At 39.7% G+C, this 25,459-nt stretch overlaps 1 protein-coding gene across 1 annotated transcript in view; it reads right to left on the bottom strand.

Annotated features, from left to right (window-relative positions):
* METTL16 (methyltransferase 16, RNA N6-adenosine) overlaps positions 1–15,686 on the bottom strand; it is a gene marked incomplete at both ends in the record, with an annotated part of 56,025 nt that extends 40,339 nt beyond the window's left edge. The window contains 2 exons of the mRNA XM_079726274.1: positions 847–1,046; positions 15,559–15,686. Coding sequence (XP_079582400.1) covers positions 847–1,046; positions 15,559–15,686 — 328 coding nt within the window. The remainder of the gene's footprint in view (positions 1–846; positions 1,047–15,558) is intronic.
* Between the last annotated feature and the right edge of the window lie 9,773 nt (positions 15,687–25,459).

The raw sequence follows: 25,459 nt of genomic DNA, 5'->3' as shown, positions 1-25,459 counted from the left end.
AAAAAAAAAAAAAGGAGGGGGTCAATAAATGCTGCTGAAAAGCTCATGTACGATGAGCACTGAAAACACACACAAATGCTGAACATTTACTACTATCTAGAAACTGTGTTTCCCATTAACTATGTTTAGAAATAGGGTCCACAGTTTTTAACTCAATTCTTCACACTTTGTATAAAGGATTAGTAAAGGCCAAAAGATTAACAAATTTCAAACCCTATCAAATGAAAATACTGGCTATGACAAAACATATAATAATACATTTATAATCGCAAAACATACCATGGCTCATTTCCTTCTGTTTCTCTACTTACATTCCCAAATGAATCAAACAGGACAGTCCTCCCCGTTGCAGAAGATTACAATTAAGAGAACATCTTCCTTTAACTCGATGTCTTTTTTCTTCCCTTTAATTTTGGATTAAATACTCTCTACAAATAATCACCTAAGAGATTCCTAAAAGTATTCAGTCCCACATGATCTTTTATTAAGTGACCATCACCACAAAATCCCAATATAGGGACTACTGTACTAACACCAAATAATTCAGAGTAAAAGTAATGCCCAACGGACACAGACATCAACGTGGTAATCTGAAAAGCTAAGAAAACAAGGGCCTCACTTTCATTCTGCACTTCTCTTACACCCTTGCTCCCTGTTTGGTGCTGACAATCCCTTCGCAAGAGAAAGTGATAGCAGAAAAGCCTAGGTATCCCAAATAAGAACAGTGATATCTGTAGTCAGCTTCTTTCACACAACAAATACCCAGAAGTTTTCAAAGAATTTGCAAAGACCTCGCAAAATTTATAAAACTTATATTTAGCCAAAAAGTAATTGAAAACCATGTACCTATGTCAATTCCTCTTCGGAGAGTACTTTTGTCAGAGTCCTGATGACCGATCAGATCTTCTACCCAATGAATATAGTTGAGTCTCAAGGGAACTGTGGGAATTAGTCTCTCCAGCGGAATATCAATAGAAAGTCCAAAATCTTCTCTTAGGAGAGTACAAGTCAGAGCTCTGACTGCTTCAGGGTCTTTAAAATTAAGACTGAGGGGTGGAGAAAAAGAAGTAAAACTGATTAGTAAGACTCACTGCATTCTACAAGCTTTAATGCAACCAGGCAGGACCAAACACCCACCTGTTTCCTAGGAGATCACACATATAGTTACCCAGAGCACTCAGTGCAGTGGCATACACATATGGGTGTTTAACAGTCACAGTATGTGAAAGACAGCATAAATTTCCACCAAAAATACTGCATCTTCATACATGAAGCACAGAGGACAAGAGTACCTCTGTTCCAATTCCTGCCTGTCTCCTTACTTAGTTATGTGACTCTGGACAAGTTATTTAGCCTCTATGAGACCGTTTCCTCAACTGTAAAATGGGGATAATAATACCTATATGTAGAGTTGCTGTGAGATAATCTGTGAGAAGTACTAGCATAATGCCTACTACATAGTAACCGTTTTACAAATGCTGGTTATTTTTACTATTATCAAATAACATGATTTGATGGTAGCATTCTTTGAAAATCATGCTTAAAAGTGGAAAGGAAGCAGTATAAAATGTTTAATAATGAAAACAGGTTAACATACTTAAATATAACAAATACTACAAGCACCAAAATTTTAAATGTGACTATTTTTAGCAGGTTTCCTGAGGAATAATTTACATACTATAAATTCACCTATAAGTACACAATAGCTTTCCGTATATTCCCAGAGTTGTGCAACCATCACCACAATCCAATTTTAGAACACTTCCATCACCCCCAAAAAGAAACCTCGTGCCCATCTGCAAGTCATTCCTCACTTCCACCCTCAGCTCTAGGCAACCACTAATGTACTTTCTGTCTCCATAGATTTGCCTTTTGTGAACATCTCATACAAATGAATCATATAATATGTGATCTCTGCATCTGGATTCTTTCACTTAGCATAATATTTGTGAGGTTCATCCATGGTGTAGCATGTGTCAGTACTTCATTTCTTTTTTTTTTTTTTTGCAGTACGCGGGCCTCTCACTGTTGCAGCCTCTCCCGTTGTGGAGCACAGGCTCTGGACGCGCAGGCTCAGTGGCCATGGCTCACGGGCCTAGCCGCTCTGCGGCATGTGGGATCTTCCCAGACCGGGGCATGAACCCGTGTCCCCTGCAGCGACAGGCGGACCCTCAACCACTGCGCCACCAGGGAAGCCCCTTCATTTCTTTTTACAGCCAAATTATACTCCATTGTATGGATAACCACGTTGTGGTTTATGCACTGGATGAATAATCACATTTGTGGTTTGTTTATCCATTCACCACTTGATGGCTATTTGGATTGTTTCTACTTTTTGGCTATCATGAACAATGCTGCTGTAAATATTCACATATAAGTCTTCACGAGGATGTGTTATCATTTCTCTTGAGTAGATATGTACGAATATATCATATGATACACTGACGTTTAACTTTTTTTTTTTTTTTTTTTTTTTTTTTGCGGTACGCAGGCCTCTCACTGTTGTGGCCTCTCCCGTTGCGGAGCACAGGCTCTGGATGCGCAGGCTCAGCGGCCATGGCTCACGGGCCCAGCCGCTCCGCGGCATATGGGATCCTCCCAGACCGGGGCACGAACCCGTATCCCCTGCATCAGCAGGCGGACTCTCAACCACTGCGCCACCAGGGAGGCCCTGACGTTTAACTTTTTAAGAACCTTGTGTCAATATAACTATTTTGAGAGGCAGGAAAAGCATTAAATGAGATGAAGAAGCAACTGCGCAGCAACTGTCAAAAATACAAAATGTTGGAACAAAGTCAGGAGGATAATAACTTCAAAAGTGATTGACCTTACATTTAGGTGAGGATTTGTGATCTTTTAAAGACAAGTTTCTATGAAACAGTGGAAGTGGAAGTTTATTGCATAAATACACACTAGCAATAAAAAGTCTCATTAAAATATATTAAGCCTGTTTAAAGGGATATTAAGTCTATTCCTAGTCATCAGAGGTAGATATATGTTAATTTTGTCATTTGTGGGGGCTGATAAAAGAGAGAGAATCCATAGGCAAGCAACAATGAACACAGTTCTGCTTCACTCAATAACACAGCAATTGCCTCAATCAATTTTCACATTAAAAAAAAAAGGCTAGCACTGCCTTTGTATTCCTTCCTTAATAAAAAGCAGTACAAATTCAGGTTCAACAAGATAAATTATGTAGCAATAAAAAGATATTAAATCTATAAAAACTTTATTTTTAATTCTAACAAGAATATTGTATTTTACTCCTTTGAAATCAGTCAAGTGTTCAAAAAAGATGGGCCAACTCATTTCCTGTAATGACACAGCAATGATAGTCAATTTTTTTTTTTTTTTTTTTGGCGGTACGCGGGTCTCTCACTGTTGTGGCCTCTCCCGCTGCGGTGCACAGGTTCCGGACGCGCAGGCTCAGCAGCCATGGCTCACGGGCCCAGCCACTCCACGGCATGTGGGATCTTCCTGGACAGGGGCACAAACCCATGTCCCCTGCATCAGCAGGCGGACTCTCAACCACTGCGTCACCAGGGAAGCCCAATAGTCAATTTTTACACATGGAAAGAAGTTCACATCTGAGTACCACACTAAAGCATTCAAACAAATTCACATGCTTTATTCTATAGTGGTAGCCCAATCTATTACTAAGCTTCATTGCTAGACGCACAAAAGGAATATAATCAATTCTGATGTCTATGTTCAAAGCCTTAAAACCTGAAATGTGAAATTTCAGAATTTTTCTATCAAAGAAACTTAATAACCTAGATACCTTATAAAATAAACGATGAGCAGTATCATCTAAGAGCAGTACCAGAATTGTTAACCTAAAATTTCTGAATGTTATTTTGCACTGACATTTTGAATAAAATTGTGAAATTCAGGAATTGCAAACTCAAATATTTACAACATATTACTCAAAATGCCAGTCCCTGACAAGATACAGAACTTGTGCCAGAACGTACATCAACACGCTGAGAGTCATAACCAAAGACATGTCTGCTGAACTAAACGTGCGGCACAAGGTCCTCGCCTCTGTGGACAGTAACAAATGGTTTTTGGCCGAGCGGGCAGACCAATGGCCACACTTCTGGTAGCACTATGCCAGATGACACAAATGACCATTTCAAAGGGGATGGTCACTACTCAGTTCTAGGTAATTAATATCAAGTGGGTTTGCTGGCCCAGTTCTGCTAGATCTCTAAAATTTCCAAATGAAACCAGCAACCCATATTTTTATATGAAATTTCTATGATTCTTAAAATATATGTGGACAATAAATAACTGCAAACCTTATATAATTCACAGGCCGACAGGTGGCAACCTCTATTGTAAATAATAGAATTATAAAGAAAGTTGAGGGGGGCTTCCCTGGTGGCGCAACGGTTGAGAGTCTGCCTGCCGATGCAGGGGATACGGGTTCATGCCCCGGTCTGGGAAGATCCCACATGCCGCGGAGCGGCTGGGCCCGTGAGCCATGACCGCTGAGCCTGCGCGTCCGGAGCCTGTGCTCCGCAACGGGAGAGGCCACAACAGTGAGAGGCCTGCGTACCGCAAAAAAAAAAAAGAAAAAAAGAAAAAAAAAGAAAGTTGGGGTACTTGGCTACTCCACACATTTAAAGAAGTATAAGTGTTTCACTCTCTTTGAGCAGTACTTTGCTCAACTGAGTTATATGGAATAGGTTAGAATTTTTAAGAGGTTGTGATTGCTGGCGTTCATTCCTTTACTCATTCAACAGGTATTACATGTCAGCTACATGCCAGGCATTGTGCAAAATGCTGGAGATACTGTAGTAAAAGCAAATACAGACATAATCTCTCCCTTCATGAAGCTGACAGTCTGGTAGAGGGTAGGTATTAATTTAAGAATCATTCGAATATATGTAAAATTGTCACTGTGATGAATGCTATAAAAGATAGACACGAGGGGGCTTCCCTGGTGGCACAGTGGTTGAGAGGCCGCCTGCCGATGCAGGGGACACAGGTTCGTGCCCCCGTCCGGGAAGATCCCACATGCTGCGGAGCTGCTGGGCCCGTGAGCCATGGCTGCTGAGCCCGCGCATCCAGAGCCTGCGCTCCGCAATGGGAGAGGCCACAACAGTGAGAGGCCCGTGTACCGCAAAAAAAAAAAAAAAGATAGATATGAGGTGCTAGGAAACCTACATAATAAGTGGAACTGCCTTAGGAAGGTCAGAGAAGGCTTCCCTGAGGACTGAAAGTAAAATAAAAATGAACAAAGAACAGGGGGAAGGGATCATAGTATTCTAGGGTCCTAGGTAAAGAGAAGAGCAAGTACAAAGACCCTGAGGCAGGAGACTTCATGGGGCATACTGAGAGCCACTGTTTCTAAAATGCAGATAGCAAGGTAAGCATGCATGGTTTAAAATGAGGCTGGAGAGGAAGATAGAGGCCAGATTATATAGGACCTTATAATTAGGGTAACCATATAATTTTATCAATTAATTCAGGACACTTCTGAAAGTGAAAGTATCACACCAGGATAATTATAATCTATGTTAAGGATTTATGTCTGGTATGGAATAAGGATGGACCAAGTGGAAGCAGAGACACCAATGAGAAAGTTACTGCTGTCATCTGAGTTAAGAGGCTGGACAAAGGTGGCAGTGGCAAAGACAGGGAAAAGTGAAAGGAATTTAGAGACATTTAGGAAGGGAAATTGACAAGATCTGTTAATGGACTGATATGTAACGTGAGGGAGGATGTGTTTACAGACATCTCCTAGGGTTCTGGCTTGTTCAACAAGATAGTGCCATTCACTGAAATTGGGAACTCACGCAGAGAACCATTTTTGAGGAGAAATATCATAAATTTGAGCTGTATTTGAGATATCCAAGTAGAGATATTGAGTAAGTATGATCTCTAGGTATAGAGCCCAGAAAACCTGGAAAAAGAGATTTGGAAATCTGGAAAAAATGTATAGGTGATTTGCAAACAAACAAATGAGGGCCTGGCACAGATGAGAGTGTGCCTAAGGAGAAAACACAAAGTGAGAGGAAAAGACAACTTAACACTAAGCCTCAAAGAATCCTTTAATGGTTGTACATACAATCATTACAGAGGAAGCTACACCAGGAGACAGGGTGGAAGAAGGAAAACCAGGAGAGTGTGATGTGGTGCCAAAGAGGCCAAGGGAAGAGGGTGTCCATGAAGGGTAAGAGTGTCAGTTACCCCAGTGCTTCTCAGGAGTCAACTGGAAACTGACACTGGATTTAGTGATGTGAGACCATGGAGACCTTTTCAGGAGCTGCTTTCGTAGTGGTAGAATTCAGTATCCACCCTGGGATGTGCTAAAGATTAAGTATGGTATGAGAAAATGGAGACAGTAAAAATAGATAATTCTTCAAGAAGCTGAGTTATGCAAGGGAGAGATGGGGCAGAAGTGGTAGGGTTGACGGAGAGGTTTCTTTTTTTTTTTTTGCGGTACACGGGCTTCTCTCACTGCTGGGGCCTCTCCCGTTGCGGAGCACAGGCTCCGGATGTGCAGGCCCAGCAGCCATGGCTCACGGGCCCAGCCGCTCCGCGGCATGTGGGATCCTCCCGGACCGGGGCACGAACCCGTGTCCCCCGCATCGGCAGGCGGACTCTCAACCACTGCGCCACCAGGGAAGCCCCGGAGAGGTTTCTTTACTAATTTTTTAATGGAAGATTTAAACACGTTTAAAAGTCAATGGAAAGTCACAAAGGCCACATATTATGATTCAATTTACATGAAATATCCAAAACATGCAAAGCTGTAGAGACAGAAAGCAGATGAGTGGTTTCCAGGGGTTGATGAGACACAGTAGGGGGGAGTGACTGCTTAATGGGTATAGGGTTTCTTTAGGGGTGATGAAAATGTTCTGGAATTAGATAGTGGTGATACTTGCAAAACCTTGTGAACATACAAAGAACAACTGAATTGTACACTTTTAAATGGTGATTTTATGATATATGAGTTATATCTAAATTTTTTAATAAGTCAAAAAGAAGAAACTAGTTGACAGATACTAAATATTTAAATAAAGGAATACTGGACTATGTAAGGTTCTTGAGATGGGGGAGGGTATGGGATCCAAAGTACAGATGGAGAATTTAATTGAATTCGAGTATCATAATAATAGTAATAATAATAATAATAGATTGTCAAACAGAACCAAAAGCCAAACCTACGGTGTTTTCTGTTTTCCACCAACTCATACCTACCCACAACTGAGTTTAAGAATTTTTTTTTTTAACTTTATCACACCTATGGTCAAATAAGCAATGAGATTGTAGTAGTATCATATAAAAACAAAGATCCTGGAACAGTTGTAAATGACCATTACTGTTAGCCCTATATTAGCCAAAGAACCCAAAATCCTACATGCAAAATAGTAAGAAACTACCTCGATCAATCAAGTTGGTCTCTTAAATGTGGATTGCTATGCTAGCTAAAGAGCAAACGACAGGGAAGAAAAGCTTAGTCATCCAAACACTTCTTTGCTCTTTCCAATTACAGTTAAGAGTACTCCAGTTTTTCTAGCTAAGCCCAGTAACTTACTCTAAATTCAGAGAAACTTAAAAAAAGAAAAATAGAAGTCCAAGAGTACGGGAAACAGTTAAATATACTTAAGTTTTGCATTACAGAAAATTTAGGAACAATCTAAAAGTAGTCATTAGGGAGTTGACTGAATAAGCTATACCACATCCACACAAGAGAATACTCTGCAGTCATGAAAAGGAGTAAGACTGGGCTGGTTCACACAGTCTTGTATGAAGAGGGTTCCTTGATAAATTAACAGCAACAACAACAAAAAACTCCCACAAGTTTGGGTAAAAGCATATATGTACATTATGATCACATTCTTGTCAAAATAAAAACAAGACAAAAAAGACCCTATATGTGAACATGCATAGAAGACAATCTGGAAGGGTCAGAACCACCTCTGGATGTGGAAATTCTCATATTTTTGTATTATCTGAACACGTTACATAATACCTTCATAACAACAATAAGTGTTTTATAACTATATGGAAAATGCTTATGTCAAGTGTGGGTTAAAAAAAAGTCCTTTCATTGTACCTATAGCAAAATTATAACCACAAAAATTACTATATATGCATAAGGACAGGGCTTAGAAAGGAACACAAGTAATTTGATCTCTGGGGTGGAAGAACCGTGACCTTTTTTCTTTTACATATGCAACATTCCCATTATAAATGTAGGTAGGAAGGATATATTTCTATAATTTTCCCATTAAGGGGCTCTATAAATGTTTGTAGAATAATAAAAAAACACCTCCTTTTTCAAAAAAGGAAAACAGATCCTTGGTTCCAGAGTACCTGTTTTCCATGAAAGGGGGCCAAATCTGTTGGAGACCAAACCAGCATATTTCCCACAATGACAGCAATCCCCAAAAGATAATAGTGCAGCTTGAGCATTGATTACATGGTTTCACGAAACATTTGGAGCAAGAGAAACAGCAATATAATTAATATATTTTCTTAGTGCCTTCAAACAGAGTTGTTTATATAAACAATTTTCACTGTTTTAAAAAATGTGCTTACTTTGATGGAATAGAGCATACAACTTATTAATAAGGAACTACATCCTAATCACCAAAAAGTATAAGACATCAAGCAGAAGCTAGTCTAATTGAAGAAAATACACAAAAATCAATGAAGAGCTGATTCTTAGACTTTGTTATTAGCAAAATGAGTGTTTGTTTTCTTACTTCTAAGAAAATACAGACACTAATCTGAGGGTTGGAAATCTTTTTGTAGGACAAAAGTGAAGTCATCTGACTTCACTAGTTAAATATCTAGGTCACTTTAGCACCCTGGGACATTCAAAATTCCTGAACACAGGCAAGATCTTTCTTCATTTTCATTTCTGAGAGCACAGAGAGGCACAGGGACTAAAATTAGCTCTCATGTGGAAATTAGCAATTTACACCATCAGTCTTTGTTGTTTGTTTAACACATCCAGCTCCGTAAAACAAAACAGCCTATTGTCAACAGGCTCAGGTCTGATTTCCCCATGATGACTCTTGCTCTGCTATTGATGAATACAGTATTACCATTATTAGATGCAGTTTGGAAAGATACATTCTGTAACCATGGTTAAAGAAACAATCATTCTAACACTGTAACAATAAAGGTTGAAGCCTCCCCACCCTACTCCAACATTAGTTTCTATTCATTAGATCTTCACTGAGGTGCTAAAAATGGCACAGTCGCAAACTATGACACAGCCCTTCAATGCCAGGTCTTTGATTTAAAAACAGATCAGTCAAGTGTCATACTCTATTCCAACTCAACTGACAGGGCTCAAGTAAATTGCACGATGTTCCTATGGGGCTGGTTTCTGTGAAAAAGCACAAACTAAAATTTAATTGAAACGGTCAGATACGATTACAACAAAGCAGTGACGGATGCAAGGAAGAGAGAGAGAGAAAAGAGAGAGGGAGAGAGAGAGATCACACCAGCAATCCTCAGTACCTTATCAAGTGTACCAGGCTTAATAACAACATCTATCCTTTACTAAGTGTCTACAATGTGTCAGTCACTTTGCACACATCATTGCTAACCTTTATGACAACCATCCAAAGTGTGTCCTTTTATCCCTCCTTTTTAGATGAGGAAATTCAGTCTCAGTAAAGCTAAGAAAATTATCTAAAACCTCACAGCTGGTAAGTGGCACTCTCAAGACTGGTCCTTAGGATGACTCACTCAGAAGTGCCCCTCTTTCCATATCACACCCTGCTTCCCTTAAGAGAGCACTTAAGGGCTGAGCAAATAAATGACACTTCAATCCATCTCAGGTCTAATGTTCTGCCTGGTATTCCTTTTCCATCATTACCTGGGTTTACATTTTGGCCATTCTTTTTCATGTATCTTCTTGAGTTAAATAAAAAGCCACTATAAAAATAAAGAACATTCTACTGATGCATATAATCATCAACAACTCTTACCTAAGTAAGCAGCAAGGAGGATGATGTCCAGGAGCAGGTAGGTTGTTTACATTAAAAAAAAAAGTACATATCTTCTCTTCCTCCTCTATCATAGATCGCTTCTAAATATGCTGTACTACCAACCATAGGTAAGCTCATACTGCTCCCATTATTAAAGAACAGGAGCTCTCCTCAAGCTTGCTCATCCTCTTGCCATCCCTTCACAGACAAATTTGCTTTTCCTTGCAAGAAATTCTAAAATTACTTTTGCCTATCACAAAACCACCACTTTGAACATGAAGTTCATAACTTTTAGTCCTTTTCTAGGCACAGCATATCAGCACAGATACTTTGGTTTCAGTCTGAAACAAAATGATGATGTTTTATAATCTGCAACACCCATTCCATAGGCTATGTGGTATTCCACTGTATGGAACTGCACTGTAAGAACCTACAATTTTGGAAATTTAAATTATTCCCAATTTTCCTTGTTACAAACAGCCTTGGGATAAACATCCTCAAACATACATTATTTCATTTAAGTATGCTTTTAGAACTTTCAAAGCTGCAATTCTACCAGTATTTTACCACTATGCCTATTTGACTACATTTTTGCCATTGATGGATACTGCATATTTTTTCTTTGCTAATTTGGTCCATTTGTCTTTCTTCTTTTGTAAATTGCCTGTTTTTATCCTTAACCTATATATTAAGGTTTTTTTCCTTTTTCTTATTGTCTTCTAAGAGTTCTTTATATTAAGGGAGCTAAATATTTATACTGTGTTGTCACCTTTTACTATTTCCTGATATGTAAAAGTTTTTACTTCTTATGTAGTTGAATCCATAAAATTTCCTTTATGAATTCTACCCTTGGAGTTTACTCAGAAAGACCATCCCTACACCGAAAGTTAAACAGTCCACCTATATATTTTTTTCTAGTACTTCAATAGAATAAATATATTGAAATCATCAAACCATCAGGTACTTTACATAATATATAGGAAAGGGAATCTAATGCACTTTCCCCACAGCTGTTCCAACGCATCTATTAAAAATCCATTGCTGTCTGCCTCCACCCTTAACAACCTGAAATGTCCTTATTCTATGTTACAGTCTTTACATGGTGGGGTGGTATTTTACTTAGGAGTCAGCTTCCAAAGTAAGCAGATAAAGTGAAAATCCAAGAGAACACTGAAAAAGCTCCTTAATCATTCTAGCACTGTAAGATATTCACATTATGAGAAACACACAGGAGTCAAGACTGATCAAGAAAGGAAGATTCACCCTGTCCACTCTACACTCCCTCTGGGAGGTATACTACTGAGTAGAATGCAGGCTGGAATCACCCTATTTAATGTGCACATGCTGTTGAGACTTGAATGCCACTTTGTGCCAGACAACTGATGGCCCATTCTTGTGGCACTACTGGGCTAATGTTTTCATTGCTCAAAGTTCACAATATATTTAAATACCCATCTGGGAAAGTTTACACCCCTTCACCTTGCCATCACCCACTTATAACATTGGTTTTGAGTATCTTTTCTTTGAACAGAAGAAACATTATGTCGCCTTCTCTCCCAAAAACCTCAGAAGGATTTTGATTTGGGGAAGAATCGACATATTAACTATACTGAGCCTCCCCATCCAGAAACACACGGTGTCCCTAGATTCACTGTCTCCCCTAGACCCCTGAGGGTAATTCTGTTGCTTTATCCACATAGATCTTAACATATTTCTTTGCCAAGTTTCTGCCTATTCCTCTTTGTTATTGTGGATGGGATCTTTTATTGCAACTATATTTTCCAACTAGTATCTGGAAACCTATCAATTTTCTATTTATTTATATACATTTAAAAATATTTATATGTATGTTTTATTCAGCAATCATTTGAATATTTTTAGGTGATTCTCAAATGTTTTTTCAGGTAGACAATAATCAAACTATCTGTAAAATTGTAATTCTTTTTCCTTCTAATCTTATTAACTCTAAATAAATAAGGGAAGCAACAGACTGAGCCAGAGAGAGTTCCAACTCAGTTACTTCTTAGTGTTATAAGCCTGTACAAGCTATTTAAAAAGAATGTGTGGGACTTCCCTGGAGGTCCAGTGGTTAAGACTCTGCGCTTCAAATGCAGGGGGCGCAGATTTGATCCCTGGTTGTGAAACTAAGATCCCACATGCTGTGTAGCAGCCAAAAAATAAAGAAAATAATAAAGGAATGCAGTATCAATTTAAAAAAAAACAATGTGCATTCATATTTATAGATTAAAAGTTCAAAATGTATCACTAAATCAAACTCATTGATTATATTATTTAGGCTCTCTATCAGCAGTACTTAACCTTTTTTGGGTCAATTACTCTTTTAAAACTGAAGTTCAAATTATAGGTTAAAGCTTTAAACCCTATCTCCCCAAGAAAAAGAACATACACAAAGAGTATTTTTACCTAATTGTCTTTGAAGCATTCATTGATCCTCTGAAAGTCCCTCAGGCCATTGTTCTGTTTATTTTTCTCTACTTGGTTGGAAAGACAAAGAAAAAATGTCTCTGAATTATATCAAACACTTTTTAAAAGATATTTCTTATGTTACATTTTTCAACATGCTGTAAGTCTTTTTTTAAGTCTTCATTGAACGTTATTTCTTTTGTCAATACAAACTAGTCTTTTTTTTCTAATGTGAGGCTTTTCTGCCTTCTACCTTACTTTTTTTTAATTTGGAGGGAACCCTCATTTGTTTAGTATATCTTTACCCATCCCTTTATTTTTTATTTATCTGCAATTTTGTTTTAGGTATGCCATTTATAGATGGCATACAGCTAGATTTTATAGAAGAATTATTCTCATGCATTCGACAAATATTTATTGAATGTCTATTACTTGTCAGACACCCTTAAGCCATTCAGATATGTTGTGGTAACAGATCTGTTTGGTCTGCTCTGAGTGATTTTTCTTAAAAAATATAAATCTTAAGCCATCTTAAAAATCCTAACCATCCTAAAAATCTTCCTCTGGTTCCTCAAAGTCTGAGCAATCAAGTCCATTCTACTTTGCGTGAGCTAAGAGCTATGAAAGGCTCTTTGTGACCTGTTCTTTGTTTTCCTTTCAGGCTCATCTCCTAGTATTCCCTAAGCTGTTATTCTATATCCACTTCATCCCCATCTACATGCAGTTCTGCAAACTTACCAGGCCTTTCAAAAAATTCTGTTCTCTATACTTGGAACTCTTTCCCTCCTTCTATTCATCCTTCAGTATTCAGTTCAAAGACCCAAGGCCTTCACTAATACCACTCCCACACCACTGCTGTGTCCTTCTCTTCTGACTTCCATTTTCAACTGCACATAGACTTCTCAGATTCAATATGCCCCAAACTGAAAATATATCATTTCCCCCCCAACCAGCTCATTCCCCCTTGTTCCTTATTGCAGAAATGGCACTACCACCTAATCTCTTGCTAAGTTGGAATACCAAGCACCATACTTGGTTCATACTTAATTTCTACTGTGTCCTGCTAATTATATTCATGAATTTCTCTCAAATTCATCCAGTGATCTCTATCCTTCCTCCCTCTACCTAGTTAGGCCACCAATATGTCTAATGTAGATTACTAAAACCATTTCCTACTTACTTGCCTATACTTTCAGTCTTAATTCCCCCTGCAATCCATCTTCTACTATGCTCCTAGAATACACCTGTCAACTGCCTAAACACAATTCTGAATGTTATTTCCCTGCTTTAAAACTTTAGTGCATAAGACTGGGGATGAGTAATTCTGAAGACACAAGAACTCCCTGTACATGTCCCTAAGATAAATTCCAAACTCCTCACTGGCCCTTACAAAGTACTGCAAGCATCATCCTCCCAGCCTCATCTTCTGTCATTTGTCCACCACACCCTAGGCACGCTCAACTTTTCCAGTCCCCCACTACTCCGTGCTCTTTGCACACACTACTCCCTCTGCCTGTAACACTCTTCTTTCTACCTGGCTAACTCAGACTCATTCTTCAGAACACAACTAAGACACTGTATCTGTTTCAAATCATTCTCTAAATCCCAAAGCTGGGGTCAGGTCTCCCTTCTGTGTGATTCCACTGTATACTCCACAGGTTCTGCCACACTGAAAGGCTAACTGCTTGTTTGTTTGTCCACTTCCTCCACTAGTGTGTTTACTCCAAATATGGCAGTGACTAAGTCTTGCTTCTTTATTATGGCTCTCCCGGAACTTAGAGCAAAATGGTTAATCAACAGATATTTGTTAAATAATTAAGTACAAAAATAAGTGTAGAGAGGAAACAAAGAATAACAAAACTGTATCTGCTCTAAAGCTACTAGGATAAATAACATCCACATACATAACTATGAAACAAAGATTTAAGAATAATGGTAGAGATGATCCAAACAAAGAGAAACACCAATTCAGTATCTCTGGGGTGATCTCCAAAGTAAGGTGCCAAAGATGAATCTTTAGAGTATGCAAAGAAAATATTAGAACTCTTATTTAAATATATTTTTAATTTCCAGTTTGAAGTATGTTTTCTAATGTGTTTAATATAGTAACATGGTAAGTAACACAAGCATTCATACATGGAGCTGTGTTCAACTTTTTACTGAGTGGAATAGACAATAAAGCTTGGAAATCACAGTTCTAGGGCATTTGACTTAACCTTTGTGTATTGGTGGGGGTCACAAATCTCTCTGAGAATCTGGTGAAAACCAAGGATTATCTCCCAGAAAAATGAAAGCAAATAAATGTGTATTATATATATATTTTTTAAGTTTTAGGATTTCTAGGGTAACTTGGCCCCCAGGTTAAGTCCTGGCCTAGGGTCTTCAGTCCTACAAGTCTGCCAGGAGGAAGGATGAGGTCAGCAAAATGCCTCAAGCCCTCTGATCCTATTATTCCCGACCTTCCCAGTGCTCCACAAATCCTGCTCTTCCTCCTCCCCACAGGTGAATCACCACATTTTCCCAAGGCAGGCTTGAAATTTCCAATCCCCTCTGTAACTCACATAGAGTTTAGGACGGCGGTCAAAGATCTTCTTCTCAAGGGTATAACACAAACATCAGTTACTACCATACCACTATCATAACCCTTGCCATTTCCTGAAGCGTCATACTATTATTTTCTTAAATTTTTAATAATTAACTTTTAAACTTAAATTTAGTGACATTCTAAGTAATAATGAAGTGAAATCAGTTTTGATATCCTGGTTATTATTTTCCTATCTCACATCAAAATAAACACACACTTAAAATAAGGACTTTAGACCCTCACCAGTCACCAAGTTTTAGAGTACAATCCTAAGGTTTCTGCAGGCACTCTGGGATCTCTGTTGGGTAAGCAATAGTTTGGACATCAAGAAATTTTTTTTTTGTTTTTTGTTTTTTTTAGCCAGAAGGAAACTTAAAAGCATTTGGTCCAATCTTCTGATTTTATAGGTTAAAACGCTAAAACCGAGAGAGGTTAAGTGATTTGTCCACAGTCAGATGAGAAGTTTAAGGAAATGTCTAGAATTAGTATTCAGGTCTACTATCAGTCCAGTATGCTTTCCACTATGCTGTGTCCATTGTAATTACACTAGAATAATACTGTATAAAGAATTCTTCATCTGTTACCTACCTCACTCTTCCATTCAGATTTATCTGAACATGCTGCTGAAAATCTGGATATTTGGAAGCCAGATATGCAAAGTCAGGAGGTTTGTCCTTGTATCTATTTCTTGCATGCATTGATTTACTCAGAGCCATCTTTAAAAAGAAAAAAAGGGTGGGGGGGGAATCGCATATTTAGTTTAAAAAAGTCAACAGGAAAAGCTGTGGTTGCCAAGTCAACAGTTACAGCCAATACATCTTTGCCAACCAAGTGAGAAAAAAGAAGTTATATTTTGAAAATATGCAACAACAAATAAGCACATGAAAAGATGCTCAACATCATTAGTCATTACGGAAATGCAAGTCAAAACCACAATAAGATATCACTTCATACCCATTAAGATGGCTATTATTTTAAAAAAAGAAAGAAAGAAAGAAAGAAAGAAAAAATAACAAGTATTGGAGAGTATGCAAAGAAACTGGAGCCCTCAGGCACTGCAGGTGGGAATGAAGATGGTATGACTGCTGTGGAAAAGTTTGATGGTTCTTTAAAAAGTTCAACGTTACCATATGACCCAGCAATTCCACTCCTAGGTATAGATCCAAAAGAACTGAAAGCAGAGATCCAAACAGATACTTACAATGTTCACAGCAGCATTATTCACAATAGTCAAAAGGCAGAAGCAACCCCAAGTGTCCACAAGCAGGTAAATAAACAAAATGTGGGATATACACATACAATGGAATATTATTCAGCCCTAAAAAGGGATGAAATTCTGACACATGCTACAACATGTATGAACCTTAAAAACATTATGCTAAGGGAAATAAGCCACACACTAAAGCACAAATACTCTTATTCCACTTATATGAAGTACCAACAATAGGCAAATTCATACAGACAGAGAGTAAACAAGAAGTTAGTAGGGGTTGGGAGGAGGGTGGAATGGTGAATTACTGTTTAATGGTACATGGCTTCTGTTTAGGATGATGAAAAACTTCTGGAAATGGACAGTAGTGATGGTTGCACAACACCGTGAATATACCTAAAGCCACTGAATGGTATACTTAAAAATGGTTAAAATTTTAAATGTTATGTGTATTTTACCACAATTTTTAAAAATGTATGCAACATATGATGAATCGTTTTCTTTTAAACCAAGGGAAGAAAATTGGAAACTATTCCTTTAAATGCATCAAAGTGGCAGAAGGCAACATAATCTACAGTCAAGAATATTGTAGTCAGAGGTTAGCTTTTACAGTGGTCTTGCATGGATTGACTCTTTGGTAGTGCACCATAAAGTCACTAAAGTTTCAAAAAACATCTTTTTTTTTTTTTTAACTTCCTGATTTCAAACTCTACCAAAAAAATCTTCTATTCCAACTTCTTTTATAAATTTCAGTCTTGTCATTTCCAGGTAGCTAAAACCAAATGAAAACAAACATAGCAATTTTGTTTTCCTCGAGAATACACACAGGAAAAAAGTTAACACATTTATAGCAAGAAATAAAAACCGGAAAAAACCCATTGCAGCGGCTGAGTAGATCTCTAAGCAGTTGGTAATTTAAAAAATATTTTAGGGGGTTTCCCTAGTGGCGCAGTGGTTGAGAGTCCGCCTGTTGATGCAGGGGACACGGGTTCGTGCCCCGGTCCGGGAAGATCCCACATGCTGCGGAGCAGCTGGGCCCGTGAGCCACGGCCGCTGAGCCTGCGCGTACGGAGCCTGTGCTCCGCAACGGGAGAGGCCACAACAGTGAGAGGCCCGTGTACCGCAAAAAAAAAAAAAAAAAAAACTACTCCAAAAATATTTTAGTGTGTATCTCTGGATGGTAGGTGATTTTTATTTTCTTCTTTATATCATTCTGCATTTTCCATTTTTTTCATAATGCGCATTCAGCTAAATGGTATTGTGTAAGTCAGAATCCTAAGAGTCACCTGATAGTTCTCTATCCCTCTCGTATTCCAAGAAATCAAGCTATGTGGATTTTACCAGCTAAATACCTCTCAAATCCATCTATTTTTCCCTATGTCCACCAATAGCAGCCCAGTACAAGTTGCCTAGACTGCTACAACAGCCTCTTTTTTAAAAAAATTTATTTATTTTATTTATTTTTGGCTGCGTTGGGTCTTCATTGCTGCACGTGGGCTTTCTCTAGGTGCAGCGAGCGGGGGCTACTCTTCATTGTGGTGTGCAGGTTTCTCATTGCAGTGGCTTCTCTTGTTGTGGAGCACAGGCCCTAGAGCGCATGGGCTTCAGTAGTTGTGGCACACAGGCTCAGCAGTTGTGGCTCATGGGCTTAGTTGCTCCGCAGCATGTGGGATCTTCCCGGACCAGGGCTCAAACCCGTGTCCCTTGCATTGGCAGGTGGATTCTTAACCACTGCGCCACCAGGGAAGCCCAGACAGCCTCTTATTTGGTCTCCATGAGCCCACACTTTTTCTCTCCATTCCTTTTTCCCCCTTGCAGTGATCATTTTTAAACGCAAATTTCACTGTGCCCTCCTCCCATGCCCACTTGTTCGAAACTTTACATTACTTCAGCATACATACAGGACCCAGCATGGTGTGGCCTTACCTACTTTTTCACCATCAGCTTAAGTCTCACCCATTGCTCTTCTTTCTTTCCCTCCACTCTGGCAATAGGGTCTTTACCCAGGTTACTCCTTTTGTCTATAATGTTCTTTCCTCCCCCTCTTCACCTGATGAATTCCTACTCATCCTTACTACCACAGTTCAAGCATTTCTTCTTCAGGAAGATCTTTCCTTCCGTAATCTCCCCAGTTCAGTCATAGCCGCTATTGTAAAGTCTCTTAGCAGTAAGTACCGTTCCTTTGCAGGCTTTGTTAGAGATGCAACTTTACATGGTAATAAATATGTTAATACTCAGAAGGTTTTTGACAGCTTTCCACACTGGAAGTTTAACAACCATGTCCAAAAAAGAATTGTCGAGATGTTCCAAATCATGCATCTAACTGCCCACCAGACTACTCACTTGAAAGGCTCAAAAGTACTTCATGCACAACATGTCCAAAATTAAATCATTTCTATCCACCCCAAACCGGTCCTCTTCTAATCTTCACTATTTTGCTGAATGATACCACTATCTTCCTTGTGGCACAAAAGCGAGAAATCTTTAGCAACTTTTCCACCCTGCCTCCCTCATTCCAAACACACCATGCCCTGAATATTCTCTATCTCCTAATTATTTCTTGACCCTATCCATTTTTCACCCTTCATAACTCCATATCTTTAGGCCACAGACCATAATAATCTCTTTCTTGGATGACTACAATAGCCTCTAACTGATATCTCTCTAACCACTCTTTTTTTTGGCTGCGTTGGGTCTTTGTTGCTGCACGCGGGCTTTCTCTCGTTGCGGTGAGCGGGGGCCACTCTTCCGTTGCGGTGCGCGGGCTTCTCATTGCAGTGGCTTCTTGTTGCGGAGCTCGGGCTCTAGGCACGCGGGCTTCAGTAGTTGTGGCTCACGGGCTCTAGAGCGCAGGCTCGATAGTTGTGGCGCACGGGGTTAGTTGCTCTGCGGCATGTGGGATCTTCCCGGGCCAGGGCTCGAACCCGTGTCCCCTGCATTGGCAGGCGGATTCTTAACCACTGCGCCACCAGGGAAGCCCTCTCTAACCACTCTTGCCCCAGCAATCCACTTCACCCCAGCAACAACATCCCCCTCCTCCTACCTCAATACAAAACTGAACATTCCTCGGTAAATCACTTCAGTGCCTTCCTAAAGCTTTTGGGCTGATAAAGTCCAAAATAATTAACAAGGCACACATAATCTACCCCTCCAAACTCATTTGTTGCCACTTTCTCCTCCCTGTTCAGAGTGTCATGCGTGTACCCTGATGTCAGTGCACACACATAACACTCTGAACACACATGGACAAATTAAATTACAAATATGATAGATACATTTCCTTCATTACTCAACCCTTCTGGTCAGAACAGATGCACAATGAGTCAATAAAGCCACTTCTCTGCTAACCAAGCTCCCAATACAGGCGATGGGTACTTAGCTAAATCTATCCCATTCCTCAGAGTTTAACTGAGTATCAGTGCTTACCTGGCATCAGCATTATCACTCCTCACTTCTCTCTAACCTCATCTACTTTTCTCTTCCTGGCTCACCCTGCTCTAGCCACACTGGCCTCCTGTTTCTCTAGCAAGTCTGGCACACTCCTATCTCATGGCTTTTGTACTTGCTGTTTGGTCTGCATAAACTGTTATTCCCTCAGAAATACATACATACAAGGTACCCTCACACCTTATTCAGGTCTTTGATCAAATGTCACTTCCTCATTGATGCCTTTCCTGAGTACCTCCATTTAAATAAGCAGTGAGTAAACACACTCCTTGTCTCTCTTAGTAGCTTCAGTCTTCTACATAAAACTTACCCATCTGACATTCTATATATTTTACTTATTTTTTTAAAATCTGCCCCGCCAGTAAGCTTCATGAGGGAAAATATTTTGTCTATCTTATTATTCACTGCGATATCCCAGAGCCTAAAGTAGGGCCTGGAGAGCAGGCACGCAATAAGTGTTTTTTGATTGAAAGCACGATGGAACTCTTTACACTGTCCAGGACACTGAAACACAGCACCCTCATTCTTGATAAGCAGTCCCCATCTAAGTCTCTAAAATGCTCAGGCCTAGGGCTGGACTTTTTTCTTCCGGTTACCCGAGTCAGTCCAGAAAGCCAAAGTAGTAGACCTTCACTTAAGCTTCCGCTTCGACTTTCTTTGATCTTTCCCCTCTCCACGCTTCCGTTTCCTTGGTGTCTCCTGAACCTTAATAATCCTCAACTACCATGTGTCTTAATACATAAGTCTGTAAAATAATCTAAATTCCGCTTTCAGAACTTTGAATTCCTTCTGCACAGATCTCTACCACTTCAATCCTAATCTCCGTTTTCTCTCGTCTCCTTCCCTCATAAATCCGACTTTTTCCACTAGTTCGACCACTGCCAGTTCTCCATCTCTTCCACTCCTTCCACGCCCTCATATTACCCACTCAGACTATCTTCCCGCCTCAGTTTTGGATCTCTGTAAACCTCCTCCGCCCCGCCGGTCTTTCCTACTTCAGTACTAGTCGCCACTCCATCTGTCAACTCCTCCTACCCACCCCAACACACATATACCCCCGCACGCGCACGCACATGTACACACATACCATCTGGTCTCTCTCCTTAGACCCCGAAACCAACACCTCACAGGCCCAGAACAGGAGAACGTGGAACCTAGGTGATACACAGGTTAAGCGAACTCGCAACCCGCGTGAGAGATATTAAGTGACTCACCTCTGAGGTCCAAGTTCCTTCCAGACGACTAGTCCAGCGTGGGCCTGTACAACCCCAGAGTCTTAAACCACCAGCAGCCCGAGGATCCTAGAAACGCAAATGTTACGCTCCCAGTGCGCCGCCATCTTGGGCCTCCATTCAGCCTCGTGATTGGACGAGCCATTCTCGCGCTACCTGCAGCAGATTCTGAAGAAAGAAGAAACTGTCGCGAGACCTGGACTTCGCGGCTCCTTCTGTCAGAGTGAGGGTGCGTGGTAGCAAGCAGAGTCCTTTAGGTTAGGACGCTTGGTTTTAAATCTGCTAGGGATATTGTTTTTTAAAAATATATGTAGCCTTCTGTGCCCCACTCCAGATTTACTAAATCACATTCTCTGGGTTTGGGCGAAGAATATAAGGATGGCTGCGCGGGGAAGCGGGGGAGGGGTGTTTTTGGATTACACGGCGGCAATTACCGTTTATTCTGCAATAGGTCTCTCCTTGTGCGATGTCTCTCTTGATCATCACAGATAAACCTGTGGGGCGAGGAAGGGTAGTCTCATTTACAGAGAAAGAACTGGGGATCAGAAATATGAAGTCGTTTGTTCAATATCTTACATCCAGATGACATCAAATCCACGTATTTCCTCACCTGCCTCTTGAGCTGGAAGCAATGTTAAATGCTTTCCATTTTTCTTCTCAACTCCGTTATACTAATTTTTACCCTCCTCTGGTAAGTAGTGTGTATATTAGTCTCCCCGTTGAACAATTGAGACCAAAAGGTAAATGACTTTCAAAAGGCATACAATAAGTAACAAAACTAGGGCTAAAGGCTGAACCTCTGGACCCCTACCTAGTACCTCTTTCCTATAAAAAAGCTTCCCTGGTGGCGCAGTGGTTGAGAGTCCGCCTGCCAATGCAGGGGACACGAGTTCGTGCCCCGGTCCGGGGAGATCCCACATGCCACTGAGCGGCTGAGCCCGTGAGCCATGTCCGCTGAGCCTACGCGTCCTGAGCCTGTGCTCCGCAACGGGAGAGGCCACGGCGGCGGTGAGAGGCCCGCGTACCGCAAAAAAAAAAAAAAAAAAAAAAAAAAGCTTCCCTATGTCCTAGCAATTAAAGTGAAAGCTTCTGGCAAACTGTTGTAATACAGTTAAGAGATAGGGATGGAGCCTTCAGCTTTATGCAGAACTGAGTGTACCAGTTGTCACTCCAGAAGAGGTGAGGAGGTGTTTAAATTATCTGTTGTTTAACCACCACCCCAAATGTATAGCTTAAACAACAACCATATTATTTGCTCACTGTGAAATCTGGGCTGGGATTAGCCCTGCCGTTCTGCTAGCCTTGCTGTAGGTCATAGCATCAGCTGGGTGCTGGTTCCGCGGGAATGACTGGGCTTCTCTCTTCGTGTTGTCTCAAATTATCTCCCTCTCCATGTGACCTTTCTACATAATTCTTCAGCAGAGAAGCCATATTTCTTACATATTGGATTAGGACTCCCAAAAAGACAAAAGTGGAAGTTGGTAGGCCTTCTTAAGGCTTAGCCTCAGGACTGGTGCTTTCACCATATTCTGTTGGTTAAAGCAAGTCAAAGGGCCAGCCCAAATTCAAGAGTAGAGGCCTATGCCAGGGTACCTTCCAGTACTGGAAGGCATGGTTCACTGGGTCCCCCAATGTAACAGAATACTACAGAAATTTTTATGTCTTTAATTGGTAGTGTCTTTTTATTTTTACAGTATTTAGTGCTTACTTCTGGAAAGGTAAAAAGAGAAAATGGCCTTGCAGTTAAGGCTGGTAAAGTTGAAAGGGGATTGTATGTAAAATGCTGGTGAATTTCTCTGTTAGCTCCAAACAGCTCCATTTCCTCTGTGGGTCAAACCAGAGAGACCATAGCTCTGCAGCCAGGGAATTTGGGCTTTAATCCTGCTCCCACCACTTTCTAACTCTTTGATTATGGGCAGCTTACTTAAACTATTCAAGCCTTGCTTTGTTCAATATGCAAATCTCTCTGGTAGGGTTGCTGTGAGAAGTAAATCAGATAATGTGTGTAAAACACTTAGCGTAGCTTCTGGCTCATAGTAAGCTATTATTATTATTATTCCTGATGACTTCTGTGGTCAGTTTCCATTTTTAGAAAATTATTTCATAAAGATAAAACATGTTCATTATAGAAAATTTGTAAGAAATTTAAATAATATAGGAACATATGAAAAAGAAAGCAAAAATTATCTAAACTCTCACGCCCTAGAGTCAATCACCATCAAAGTTTGATAACCTTACTTCTAGACCTGTATCTATTCATAAGGATATATAACTAAATAATTTTTGTAGTAATAGCATTTTATATATATATTTATATATATATATATATATTTATATATATATATATACACACACAAAATGCAAGTCTTGGGGGTTCTCCGACTTCAGTTAATATAGTTCTATACCATTCTTTGTAATAAGTGCATAGTATTCCATTGCATGGATGTGCCACAGATTTTTTAAACTCATTTTCCTCTGGATGGACATAGGTTGGCCTGCTCCCAAAACTGTGGTATAATGATAAATACATCTCCTTAAAAAAAATTTTTTTTTTACATAAAATGAAATTGTCTAGAGACTCCACAAAATAGATTAATAAGATATTCAACATCTGCCTCTTAGGGCTTATATCTCTGACGTACTGTCAAATCCCCAAGGATTTAATCTGGTAGAAGTCTGTCCAACTTCCACACTCAGCAAGGACAGTATAGGTGTCCCATTAGTCAGTTACAAACTTTGCTTCTTGCTGCCTTTTTGTAGTAGGAAATTGATACTACACATTCAGCAGGTAATGCTGCTAATTCTGATATGTTGCATAGCTCCTACCAGAGTTGCTTTTAGCATCAGCCACCTATTATGCTGAACTCAACACTTGAGGGCCTGGATTCCCACTTTTACTGAAGTTAATTATTTCAAAGACCATCTTGCTCTTCCCTTCTACTGTTCTGGCCAGGGCCAGGCAGTCAACATCCACAGGTCTCTCTAGCTTCATGTCTCAGGGAGCAATGATCGAGTATCAGTTCCTTCTAGCCCAGAAGATGCTGGCCTCCTTATGTAAATTCATCCAGCTCCTACTTAAGGACCAAGTTAATATATCAGAGTTCTAATGGCTCCCTTAATTAAGTCACAAAAGCTACACCTTAATCTCAGAAAAATGACTATTTCTCAGCCTACATTTATATAACTGAGAGCTACTCAAGTGATGTTTACACTTAGGACACCATATTTTTCATTATTATAAATAATGCTGAATTCTTTCAAGAATCTGAAAAGTAAATTTCAAAATTTAATAGCTAGTGGAAGAGTTGGATCTGAATGTACATCTGACTATTTCCCTCCTGTTCCAGGTCCCACAAAACAGAAGACATTAATTTAAAAAATAAAAATATAAATTCCAAATAGGACTGAAAACCCAGAAATAGTGCCATTGACAGACCAGAAAATTTGAAGACATTCTGAAAAAATAGGAAACAAATAGAAATAACAACTAAAATGCCAAGAGATTTTTATATGGAAATGCAGATGATTTTGAAATTTATCTGGAAAACAAAGTGTGCAAGGATAGCTAGTAATTACGTTTTCCCCTTGGAAAAAAATTAAGATGACATCACATATAAAATAAATCTTATATGGATAATAAACAGAACAGTTATTAAAAACTAATGAACTGGGGCTTCCCTGGTGGCGCAGTGGTTGAGAGTCTGCCTGCCGATGCAGGGGACGCGGGTTCGTGCCCCGGTCCGGGAAGATCCCACATGCTGCGGAGTGGCTGGGCCCGTGAGCCATGGCCGCTGGGCCTGTGCGTCCGGAGCCTGTGCTCTGCAACGGGAGAGGCCACAACAGTGAGAGTCACGTGTGCCGCAAAAAAACAAAACAAAACAATGAACTCAACTATAGAAGTGTTAGAAGAATATAGGAGAATGCTTTTATAAGTTTAGAATAGGGAGGGCCTTCTGAAGACACAAAACTCAAAAACCATAAAGGAAATATTTTCTAAATTTGATTATATAAAAATTTAAAACTTTCAATATAGTAAAAGATGCTACAATAATAGACAACAAACAGGGAGAAAATATTTGCAATAAATATAGCAGACAAAGTGTTAAAATCCAAGATATATTCTCAGAAAATGACAAATCAACAAGAAAATAATTCAGTGTTAAAATGAGCACTGGATATGAAGGAAATTCATAAAAGCATATATAGTTGATCAATGAACATATATGAAAAAATGCTCAAATGCATTCATAACCATAGAAAGGCATAGTAAAATAGCTATAATATATCATTTTAATATATCAGACTAATAAAAATAAAAATATTAATAGTATCCAATAATGGCAAAGCATGTTGGTTAGTGTGTTGGTTAGCTTTTGCTGTGTAACAGACCACCCTAAAACTTAATGGTTTTAAGAGTCTCATGCTCTACCGACTGAGCTAGCTGGGCACTACTTAATGGTTTTAAACATCAGACATTATTACTGTTCTGTGCTGGACAGTTATTCTGGTCTGGGCTGGTTCAGCTGATGTCTGCAATTTGCTGGAGGTTGTGCTTGGGTTTGGATGGTCTAGGATGACCTTACTCACGTACCTGGCAGTT

Source organism: Hyperoodon ampullatus (genome assembly GCF_949752795.1).
Source record: "Hyperoodon ampullatus genome assembly, chromosome: 19".
NCBI lineage: Eukaryota > Metazoa > Chordata > Mammalia > Artiodactyla > Ziphiidae > Hyperoodon > Hyperoodon ampullatus.
Note: the sequence above shows the minus strand (reverse complement) of the source record. Positions and strands in the feature narration are given on the sequence as shown.